This window comes from Salpingoeca rosetta (assembly GCF_000188695.1).
Source record: "Salpingoeca rosetta unplaced genomic scaffold supercont1.7, whole genome shotgun sequence".
In the NCBI taxonomy this organism is placed as follows: domain Eukaryota; class Choanoflagellata; order Craspedida; family Salpingoecidae; genus Salpingoeca; species Salpingoeca rosetta.
This window is the reverse complement of record NW_004754927.1, coordinates 321939-332995: the sequence shown is the minus strand read 5'-3', so window position 1 is coordinate 332995 and position 11057 is coordinate 321939. Positions and strand designations below refer to the sequence as shown.

General features: G+C 55.5%; 3 protein-coding genes across 3 annotated transcripts in view; 1 reads left to right on the top strand and 2 right to left on the bottom strand.

Moving 5' to 3' along the window:
• Nucleotides 1–156: 156 nt before the first annotated feature.
• On the bottom strand, nucleotides 157–6579 carry PTSG_03106 (uncharacterized protein; the record flags this gene model as incomplete). The annotated part of the gene is made up of 20 exons (XM_004995635.1): nucleotides 157–298; nucleotides 530–675; nucleotides 881–1012; nucleotides 1174–1260; nucleotides 1494–1580; nucleotides 1850–1937; nucleotides 2169–2260; nucleotides 2461–2525; nucleotides 2683–2725; nucleotides 2984–3070; nucleotides 3290–3346; nucleotides 3589–3740; nucleotides 3937–4099; nucleotides 4401–4487; nucleotides 4786–4847; nucleotides 5026–5106; nucleotides 5302–5415; nucleotides 5685–5784; nucleotides 6017–6184; nucleotides 6487–6579. The coding sequence occupies 20 exons, from the start codon at nucleotides 6577–6579 to the stop codon at nucleotides 157–159; spliced, it is 2046 nt and encodes a 681-aa protein (XP_004995692.1).
• A 369-nt stretch (nucleotides 6580–6948) lies between these two features.
• PTSG_03105 (rabggtb protein) lies at nucleotides 6949–8727 on the top strand. Its single transcript, XM_004995634.1, has 3 exons — nucleotides 6949–6996; nucleotides 7429–8251; nucleotides 8449–8727. Exons 1-3 carry the CDS (start codon nucleotides 6994–6996, stop codon nucleotides 8601–8603), a joined length of 981 nt encoding a protein of 326 aa, XP_004995691.1. The 5' UTR covers nucleotides 6949–6993; the 3' UTR covers nucleotides 8604–8727.
• Nucleotides 8728–8781: 54 nt separating this feature from the next.
• The window catches only part of PTSG_03104 (villin-1), a 3881-nt gene continuing 1605 nt past the window's right edge, over nucleotides 8782–11057 (bottom strand). The window contains exons 4-6 of the mRNA XM_004995633.1: nucleotides 10894–11028; nucleotides 9792–10613; nucleotides 8782–9561 (exon numbers count right to left, since the gene is read on the bottom strand). Of these exons, the coding sequence (XP_004995690.1) occupies nucleotides 9049–9561; nucleotides 9792–10613; nucleotides 10894–11028 (1470 nt within the window). The 3' untranslated portion in view covers nucleotides 8782–9048. The remainder of the gene's footprint in view (nucleotides 9562–9791; nucleotides 10614–10893; nucleotides 11029–11057) is intronic.

Genomic DNA, 11057 nt, shown 5'->3' with positions numbered 1-11057 from the left:
TAAACGCCGTAATCGACCACACACGCACAAGGCGAGGAAGCGATGATTCAAGCAGGGAAGCAGACAAGTAAGCAGCATAGGCAGTGGCGTTGAGAGACAGGAGCAGGAGAAATACAAAAGCGGAGAACGAAATGCATGGGCAGCATGCTATTGTGACTAAACCTCGCCATAAGCGGGCACAGATGTTACAGACGGGGTTTGACTGGTGTGGAGCGTTGTGTCGCCTTCCGACAACGCATCAATCCTCAACAGCCAAGCAACAAACTCATTGAAAGAGCATGACCAGGGCTTTGGGATTCTGTACCACGCAATGGGCAGATGTGACGTGTGTATGTGAGTATGTGTGTGATATGTGTGTGTGTGGTATGTGTGTGATGTGTGTGTGTGTGCAATATTATGAGGGAGGGAGTGAGAACGATGCATGGAAGTGGCTGAGACTGATGTTCCCATCCGATAAAACCCGTAGCAAATGCAATACCACCCCCCCCCCTCCAGCCCACTTCCCGAACACGCACGCACACACACGTACGGATCTGCGGGGCGAATTTGCTTGAGCTGGCAGTAACAGACGGCCGGGTCTGGGTGCACGTTGGCGTAGGAATGGCCAACTAGATCCAGGTGTAGCAGCTTGAAGCTCGGGCCATCCAAGACGCCTGCTCGCTGCACGTCGTAGAACTGAAACACACACACACACACACACACACACACACACACACACACACACGTTTCCACGCAGAGTTGCACGTCAACATGACGCACGCTTTCCACAACGCCGAATATCTCCATGTACACGTGTACATCGTGGTACGCACCCACCACGCCATCATACACACAACATACACACACGGAGCACGCAACCAGCGAGGTCGGGCACAGTTACCTGGAAGTACGCGACGGCCTGTGTGAAGAGGCGGCGGCGTGATTTGGTTGCGTAGACGGCGTTGAGAAACGCCCCCTCAGACCGCCACCACGCAACAAACTGCTTGCGGGACATGTACCGCTGCTGATTCGCCTGTGACGTCATCCCCCGGTTTGCATTGTGGTTGCATGATGCATATCATTATTCGCATATGTTCGTGTGGTTGGGTCACAGGTCAGCACGAGACATTGCTGGCAGGTGTGTTGGCGCAAGCATGTGTCCCCCCAATGCCGCACACACATACACACACGCACCACACTGAGGAAGATGTCATCATTGGCGATGAAGAGGCCGAGCTCATAGCACAGCTCCCGAAACTCCCTCGCCGTGAGATGCTCCGGCTGTGTGTGTGTGTGTGTGTGTGTGTGTGTGTGTGTGTGTGTGTGTGTGTGTGTGTGTGTGTGTGTGAATGTGCGCGCATGTGTGTAAATGCGTATGCATGTGTGTAAATGCATGTGCATGTGTGTAAATGCGTGTGAATCAGTGTACACGTGTGAACGAATATGTGGCGGCTGCAAACTAATAATTGACACAGGAGCATGACGACCCTAGCCATATGGCATATTCGCAGCACCTGTGTGTCTGCGTGTGTGCCAAAGAGAGCGTTGCCCATCTGCACGTGCGCGTGTACGGGCGCAGGTGATTTTCGCGACCGCCGTTGCTGTTGTGTCAACACGCAAAGCATAGCAGGAGATACGAGTGGAGATACGAGTGCGTGGGTGCGTGAGTGTTGCGAAGAAGTAGAGAGAGAGTGTGTGTGTGCGTGTGCGTATGTGTTCACGAGCAGCTTGAAGTGGGAACAACAAAACGAGGTTCCTGGCACAGACCAGTAACACCAACAAAACACACCACCACACACGCACACATGCACACACACATAGCACACAAACATGCACACATACACACACAGCATACGCGCATGCATTGCACCTGTGCCATCGATCTGCATCGCGCTGTTGACATGGATTCGCGCATCATGCTCTTGCGCAACATCTGCGTTAGACTGTCGGCAGACATCCTGAGAACGCAATTGACGATTGAAAGGAGAGCGGGTTGGGATGAGACACGGGTCATGGTGAGCACAGCACACATTGCCATCACGAATCCGAAGATCAACAGCAACCATGACGTCCATCATCATTACCCGCCACCATCATCACCATCAGCACCACCGCAACCATTGCCATGTCATCACCACCACAACCGCCCGCACTCTTGGCAGGAACAAGGCAAGCAGGCCTCAACGTACTCGCTGCTGCTCAGCGGATCTGCGTCGCTGTCGGGATCAATGCCCATGAATTCAAGGACTGAAGCAACGTCACCGCCGTGGGACTGCCGCAGCTGCCAATCCAAGCGGTGCACCATCGCAGCACACCATCGTTATGAGCATTTGTAAGGGGCGAAGAACGACAGCAAGACGGTGGCGGAGTAGAGGGTGTAAGTTCACGTGATGTGCGCGCACACGAAAACACCCCCGCCCACGCGCATCCACTACACCCACGCACATTCATAAACACGATTTACGCGCACACGCACCCCACCTCGAGTGCTTTCCTGGACAGCTCCTCGGTTGGCGATATGAGCGGTCCCTCCAAATCCGTTCCATCTAATGCGACGGACACCGGCAGTCAGAGAAAGGGGCGAGGGTCAGAGGGTGTGGCAGATCAACAAGCAGTGTATACACACGCACACATGTACATGGCACACGCACACATGTACATGCACATGCTCATGAGTACATGGGCAGTGTGTTTCACATGCACCTGTGTCGTGAGTGATCGTCGGCACCGGTAATCGTGGCGGCGACTGCAAGGATGCAAGATGGGCGTTGATGTGGATGTGAGAGGGATATACCATCAACAACTAGACGCAGCCAAGCAACCACGGTGGCGGACGGCCCGAGCAGCCAGCAACACACGGTAGCAGACGGCCCGAGCAGCCAGCGACACACGGTAGCAGACGGCCCGAGCAGCCAGCGACACACGGTGAGGCTGCGCCCACGTCACTCTCTTCCTTCTCCCTCCCCTCCCCCCTCCCGCACCACCACGACAGGTGAGTGTGCACCTTGAGGAAGACGTCGATGCAGTCCTCGGGCGGGATGTCTGGCGGTGTCAGTTCCTGGCGCAGCTCCGCCCAGTGGTCCAATAGATACTGCACACACAATGCATACGCACATGCATGCACGCAGACATGCACACAAATACACAAAGAAATGAGCAACACAACACGATGCGAGTGATGATGGCCATGCTAATAATGAGTGTGGAATCGGTGTGAAGTTGTGCGACGCGCATCGTCCAAGCTCAAACATGCACAACACACACACACACATACACACGTGCAAGACATGTGTTTGCAACTGGACCGCACTTGTGTGACGGCGTTTTGCCGCTCGACGCTGTACGCCTCCATTGCCCGCTCGTCCGTCTGTGCAGCAGAGCAACAACACGCGGGCATGCTACATGGGTCTGGGCAACCGTCGTGTGTTGCTCCGCGTGGACACAGTGCCACGCGCATTTCATGTGCACGCATACACTCATGCAACACGCGCACAGTGACACGCACGCACACACGCACGCAGACACACACACACACACACACACACACACACACACACACACACACACACACACACACACACACACACACACACACACACACACACGAACCTCTGCTGGGGTGAAGAGCGAAGGGCCAAGACACGTGGCGAGACTTGGAGACGTCATCTTGTTGGCGCCGGAAAACGACAGTACATGTGTCCAGTGGTCCAACAGGTACACGGCTGTGTCATAGTTTGCCTTTGGAAGTGCCATAATCGTTCCTATCCCACATTCATTTGACCATGGGCGTTAACGCAACGACACGCGCCGACGTTGTCTTCTTGCTCCCTCTGGCCCACACAACTGCGCTCACAAATGCGCGCACAAGTGCACACACAAAACCACACAAATGCAAATACAACAGCACACATACATAGACACCCACACGTGCAACAGCAGCTGCTGCTGGTGCCCGACCTTGTAGGAAACGGAGGCGTGCGGCGTGTGTGACCTGCTTCCCTGCTGCCTCCATGAACATGGGATACAAGTCTGACGTGAATAGCGGCTCGGGCAGCTCGCGAAGATACGCTTTGAGCAGCGACGCAACTGTGCTCACATTTGGCACAGCGTCCCCGTCCAACTGCGTGCACATGTGAAGAGGAGAGCAGAATGAGAGTACGGTAGAGCTCGGTGCGTGTGTGCGTGTAAGCGTGTGTATAAGCGTGTGTGTAAGCGCGCGTGTGTGTAGGCGTGGGTGTGAGCGTGTGTGTATGCACGTGTGTGTGTATACAAATACACGAAGAAATGTGTTGAGCCGTCGTACATAGCCACTGCCACAATCCTCGCGGTCTGTTGTCACTTCAACACTTCTCCCTACCCCCTTTCCCTTGATCAACGGCAGCAGCGTGGTCACAGCCAAGCGACGAAGGTGGTTCACGTACACATGCTGTCTGTGGGTCGTCATTAAACTGCTCCTTCAAGTGCCGTAGAATGCGCGCGTTTCCCGCCACACGATACAGCCCCAACTCCTGTGCAGAGAGAGAGAGAGAGAGAGCGAGCGTGTGTGTGAGTGTGAGCGTGTGTGTTAGTGTGTGTGAGTGAGTGAGTGTGTGTACTTGTGCGTGTATGTGTGACAACACAAACACAGCATACGCGTGTGAACGAAATTCATGTCATGCTGGGTGTGGATAAGCTGAGCACGTAGTCGTGTGGGGTTGCAATTCTAACACAACCGCTGCTCTAAACCCACACACGCGCACACGCACACACACACACACAAGCATACACACACACAAGCACACACAAGCACACACATGGCCAACGGACCTCGAGTCCTCTCTCCTCAATCTCCTTGACGCAACGTGTCACTATCTTCGGGATCGAGCGGCCTGGTGGCACGAAGAAACAACACGTGAAGAGGAGGGGCCGAGTGGATTGAGGATTGTTGTTCACGCGTGTCAACATTTGCATCCACGTACGCAAAAAAGTACACACACGGACACAAACAAGTACACACCCACACATATCCAGACACGCGTGCGCGCTGTTCGCATACGCGCGGCGCACCTTCTCGCCTGCAGACGTCTTCGATGGGCAGTCCAAAGAGCGAAGACATGTCCAGGAAGGTGATGCACAGGTGCAGTCGCCCTGTGCACACCATGACGGGTAGACAGGTGGACAGGTGGTGTGGAAGGAAGAAAGCAGTGGTGAGAGACCGGACGCCGCCGAAAGGAGACCTAGTTCATTGCGAAGCAGAAAGACAGCACACACGCACACACACACACGCACACACACACACGCACACACACACACACGCACACACACACACACGCATGGTCGCACCTTTTGGGGAGAGCTCGAGCGTCATGTAGTGTGCCTCACCATCAATGAGTGTGTGCATGTCCACCACAGCCCGGGCGATCGTTTTCGTCTTCCCCAGTCGGCTCCAATGCCTCACTGGTGGCGTCAAGCGCGCAGCCCGGCACAGCAGCGTTTGAAGAAACGCACACACACACACACACACACACACACACACACACACACAGACACACGATGCGAATTGATGCATCACACAGCACGGAGTAAGCACGTGCGTACGTAGAGCGTGGTGTGCAAGTGATGCGGTGGTAGATCAAAGACGGCAAACACTTGTGTCGCCCTCTCTGCCGCGCTTGAATGCAAACACGTGTGGGCGTGTACATGAGCACTGCCACCATTGTTCTTACCACTGAGTTCCAGTGCTTCCCCACTCTCAACGTCTGGCAAATCGAGGTCTTCATGCCACTGCGGCGACGCTGTCCGCTTCCTCACACCAGTCTTGAATCCCTGTGACACACGCACACACGCACACACACACGCACACACACACGTGTCAGCGTTGCCAGCGAAGACACACAAGGTTCACCGAACCGAGGAAGACACAAACGGACACGCAGTCCGGCATCCACTTGCATGTGAACATGGCCATAAGTTCCTCTTGTACTGGCAGCATCTACATGTGTTGGCCGTGCTCGTGTGTGTGTGTGTGTAGATACACGGCCCCCAGTGCTGCCCATACCTTCGATCGGCCGCCTCCTGGAGAGACGATGTGGACGACGCAGTATGGGTCGTATGGGGACGATGATCCGCTGGAGGTCGGGAGCCCATCAGCAGCGATGATGGTGACGGACAGCTCTCCTCGCAACCCGCCTGGGGCCTGGAAATCTGTTGAGGAGCGACTCAAGCCCTGAAACGTGGTGCACACATCCGCGTGTTGGTTGTTGTGGAAGGGAATTTGAGCATGTGGATGAGCCAGGTTTCAGCAGCGGCGCGCACACACACACGCATATGAAGCGAGGAACTCCACTCCAAATGTGGCACACGCCACATGCATCGGCATCAAGATACGAGTGCCTTTTCTCGTCGTTCTCAACAAGAATCAAGCTCAGGGATCCCCTCCTCTCGCCACGTTCTGTTCCCAATTTCTGAAAGCGTGGTGGCATTTGCAGTGCCACAAGTGCCATGCAAAGGGCATCAAGTGCAACGTACCCATAGCTTGTTCTTCAAGCCCTGGAGCCGCTTCTTTCCTTCGGCCATTCCTCGTTTCTTGGTCGCCTTCTGGTCGCTCGCAAGCCTCAACATCAACACTGTTGCTGTCGCGCACAAGGCCGGCGAATCCCCTGTGCAATCACATCAACAAAACAGGCAACACAACATGTGTCAATGCAAAACAGCTTGCGCACCAACCGTGCTGAGTTGGCGGCTGTCAAGAAGGCGAAACAACCACAATCACGCTCACAAAATCACGCAACCACATGGCTACCACCAGCAACGACAACAACAGCAGCAGCAGCAGCGGTGACAGCTCGCACTCGAGGGAAGACAGGCGACTGCAACACCAACTCACCCGCACACGTTGGCTGGGAGGACGCTCGGTTGGAATCGAAAAAAATTCCCAAATTGGCCACAGCAGTTGTTGGCGATTTGTTGAAATATTCATGTAATTTTCGTCAAATCAAGGCAACAAACGACGACACAACAGCTGGCCAACAAGAGATGGTGCGTGCACCAGCTGATGTTGCCGTGTGGCTGTGTTCTGATTGTGCGTGTCTACGCTTTGAACGAACGGGACGCGGGTGTGTGTGGTGTTTATGCGTTGTATGTGTCTGGGGATCGTGCTTCATACAGCATGTGTGGTTTGTGATTTCCTTGTGCTTGCCGTCGTGTGTGTGTGTGTGTGTGTGTGTGTGTGTGTGTGTGTGTGTGTGTGCTTGCTGCAACAAAGCGGTCTCGCCGACTACACACACTCATTTCGTTCCATCCCCTTGCCGGTACACACACACACACACACTTCTACACCTGCACACACGCACACACATTTGTACACACGCACACGCACACGCACGCACACACGCACACGCACGCACACAACGATCAACCAATGCACGAACCATGATTGCTGTTGCATGAGTTGACTTTGATTTGGGGCAGGAACGAAAAGATGTAGACTTGCCGGCAGACGCACCCAAGGCGTTTCTGCGACAGCAGCACATTGATTACATCGAGCAGTGGAACAAACGCAAGGGCGAGTTTGAGTATGTCATGTCAGAGTACCTGCGAATGAGCGGCCTGTACTGGTGTGTGACAGCGCTTGAGTTACTGGACTCCCGCGACAAACTCGACACGGCCGCGGTGCTGAAGTTCATCGATGAGTGCTTTGACGATGCGTCTGGTGGGTTCTCCGCCAGCCAGGGCCACGACCCGCATCTGCTGTACACGCTGAGTGCCGTCCAGATCCTGTGTATCTACGACGCCATGCAACAGAAGTACGTGGATGGGGCGTGCAAGTTCATCGCAGCGCTGCAGCGGGAGGACGGGTCGTTTCAGGGAGATGAGTGGGGCGAGGTTGACACGCGCTTCTCCTTCTGCGCACTGGCTGCCCTCAGTTTGTTGGGCAAGCTCGATGCCATCAACGTTGACGCTGCGGTGCAGCACGTGCTTCGCTGCCTCAACTTCGACGGCGGCTTTGGCGTCGGCACAGAGTCTGAATCACACGCGGGCCAAATCTATTGCTGCGTGGGCGTGCTGACCATTGCAAACCGCCTGTACAGCATTGATCAGACCAAGCTGGGGCTGTGGCTCAGCCAGCGGCAGCTGGAACGGTCGGGCGGGTTCAACGGGCGCCCAGAGAAGCTGCCGGATGTGTGCTATTCGTGGTGGGTGCTCTCGAGCATACAGATGCTGCAGTGCCAGGACTGGATTGATGCAGATCGCCTCAAGGCATTTATCCTGGCTTGTCAAGACGACGAATCAGGTGGAGAGATGAGCGCTTGTGTGTGTGTGTGTGTCTGTCTGTCTGTCTGTGCGTGTTGTTTGTGTTGTGTGTGTGTGTGATTGTCCTTGCATCCATTCGTCTCTGTCTCTCCGTGTTCTTGCCGGAAGCACGCCACACACAAGTTCACACGTGCACACGCACACGCACACACACACACACACACACACACTTCCAAGGCGGGTTTGCTGATCGGCCTGGGGACATGGTGGACCCGTTCCACACACTCTTTGGCATCGCTGCTCTATCCATGCTGGGAGAAAGTGACATTGATCGTGTCAACTGTGTATACTGCATGCCACACCGCGTGATCCAGCGCCTAGGACTGGCATAATATGTGTGTGTGTGTGTGTGTGTGTGTGTGTGTGTGTGTGTGTGTGTGTGTGTCTGTGTGTCTGTGTGTTCTTGCTTCCGTCTCCTCTCCCCCCCCCCCCCTCTGTGCCAAGTGAAATGAAACCTTCTTGATGCGATCAATAAACTGACCAATGCCAGCCTGCTGGTGTGAAAGTGATGTCTGTTTGATGAAAGAATCTATGGGAGTGCTGTGTGGGACGGCAGCACGTCATCAAGAAAAAGCATACGCAATGGCAAGGCACAGCAGCAGCGCTGGCGCTCGGGGAGAACGGATAAAGCAGGCCACACGCAAAAGCACACTCTCGCCCACTTCATGTCAGCGCATCGCAACGTGAAGCGGCAGAGTCAGGGGACACAACGACAAGGACAGACGCACAACAAAGAGTAGACAGAAACACGGAGTCCCTTTTCTCTTCTCCTCATGCTCAGAAGAGCTTGACCTCCTTCTTCTTGCCGTTCTGCTTCCACTTGGGCAGGGCGTTGAACTCTGCGCGCGTCATCTTGAAGATCTTCTCAAACTCCTCGTCCTCGAGGTACTGCTCCTTGGCGGTGACGTCGACCGTCTCCGGCACGGGACCATCGCGCAGCAGCTCATAGGGGTACTTCTTGTTGCCAGACCACTCGTCGAGCGCAGCCATGGCGTCGACGCCCTCAACCTCGCTGCCAAGCTTGGCCTTGAGCTCCTCGTAGCTCATGCCCTTGGACCACATGTCGTCGTCCCACGCGTGGAAGTGGCAGCGGAAGTTGGTTGGCTCAAAGCCCTGCTTGATCTGCATGATGCACGTGTCGTCGACGGTGCGGCCAGAGGGATCTGTCTTGACGTAGTCGACGGCAGCCTGCAGCGCGCCCTTCTTCTCCTCGGGGTTGGCGTTCTGGCCAATCCACACAAACACCTCAAAGTAGGTGTCCAGCAGCATCACATCGTCCTCAATCAGATCCTATCATGGTGTGAAAGTGTGTGTTGTGAGAGATTGGTGTGATGAAAGGAAGAGGGCGATGGTGCCAAGTGTGAGGGGATAAGGAGAAACGTGTGTTGCGCAGCACTCGGATGTGCCAGGCATGAAACAGCAACAAGGTTTCCAACAATATGGACGCAAAGCAAATGGCACATTGAGAGAAAAGTAACTCAAACAGCAACAACAACAACAGCAGCAGCGGCAGCCCTCACGTTCTGATCAAAGTCGAAGATCTCCTCGACGTAGAAGTAGCCGCGGGCGTTACTGCACTGGAACAGGCGGGGCTCGTGGTACTCCTGGATGGCCTGCTCCTTGAACTCGGCGTAGGTGGGGCGGCCCTGTGTGTCAATGTCCCAGCCAAGACCCTGCCAGAACTCCTTGGGCTCCTGGCCCTCGGTGATGGCCTCAAAGCTGGCGCCGCGCTTGGGGCACACGCGCTTGACAATCTGCTTGGCGTACTCGCGCTCGTCACCGGTGCAGCCCTTGCCGTACCACAGGAAGACGTTCTGCGGGGTCTCAAGAATGAAGACGTCGCCAGAGTTGAGGGACTTGGGCTCCTCGTCAACCTGGATGGCGCGCGTGTTCCACTCGTTGGTGCCGCGGACCTGGAACAGGCGGGTGCCGTCCGTGTCGTACGAGTCCTTGTCGTCGACGTTCTTCCAGCCAGAGGCGTGGCCGCCCTCATGCACAACCATGCCGCCAAACTGCTTCATGACGAGGTAGAAGTGTGGGGGCTCCTTGTTCTGCACCACGCGCACCTGCACGGGGGCGCCGCCGTACTGGTCGTCGAGGTCGACGGCGTGCTTGGCAGAGGCGCCGCGCTCGTCCTGGGACGACTTGTTGCCCTGCCAGAAGTAGATGATGTACTCCTCCTTGCTGTTGCGCAGGTACGTGTACAGCATCACATACGAGTCGCCAGAGTAGAAGTGGCCGTGCTGGTCCTTGGGCACAGGCGCCATCTCAAAGTTCTCGATGCGCCACACCTCGAGCTTGCCCTTGCCGTCATCCGGAAGGTTCGCCTTCTGGCGCTCACCCTGTTTGATGGTGACAAAGCAAGGGTGAGTAAGCATGTGAGTGAGAGTGTGTGTGTGTGTGTGTGTGTGTGTGTGTAAGCGTGTGCGTGTGAGCGTGTGTGTGTGTGTGTGTGTGAGCGTGTGTGTGCGTGTGTGTGGATGATGAAAGCGCGAAAGCAACGAATGAAAGTACGAGCGAGCATCGTGGGTGCAAGAGAATAATGACAACAACAAGAGTACGCCATTCCGACGACGCAAGGCACGTCTAAACGCTCACACATGTACAACCACGTGCACGCACCGCGCTGTGAAGGGTAGCGGCAGAGAACTGGCGCTTGATGAACTTCTTCTTGCGGATGCCGGTCTGGCCAGGGAGGAGGGCGTTGGCCTCCTTCCAGCCGGGGAAGTTCTGCTTGAACAGCGGCGTCTCGCCACCCTCAACAACGCGAGTGACAGGGGTGTGGT

What these genes read in the sequence shown, in the direction of transcription:
- PTSG_03105 (XM_004995634.1), top strand. An exon ending in TTGTCAAGACGACGAATCAG is followed by an intron (nt 8,252 to 8,448) that starts GTGGAGAGATGA and finishes CACACTTCCAAG; the next exon opens with GCGGGTTTGCTGATCGGCCT.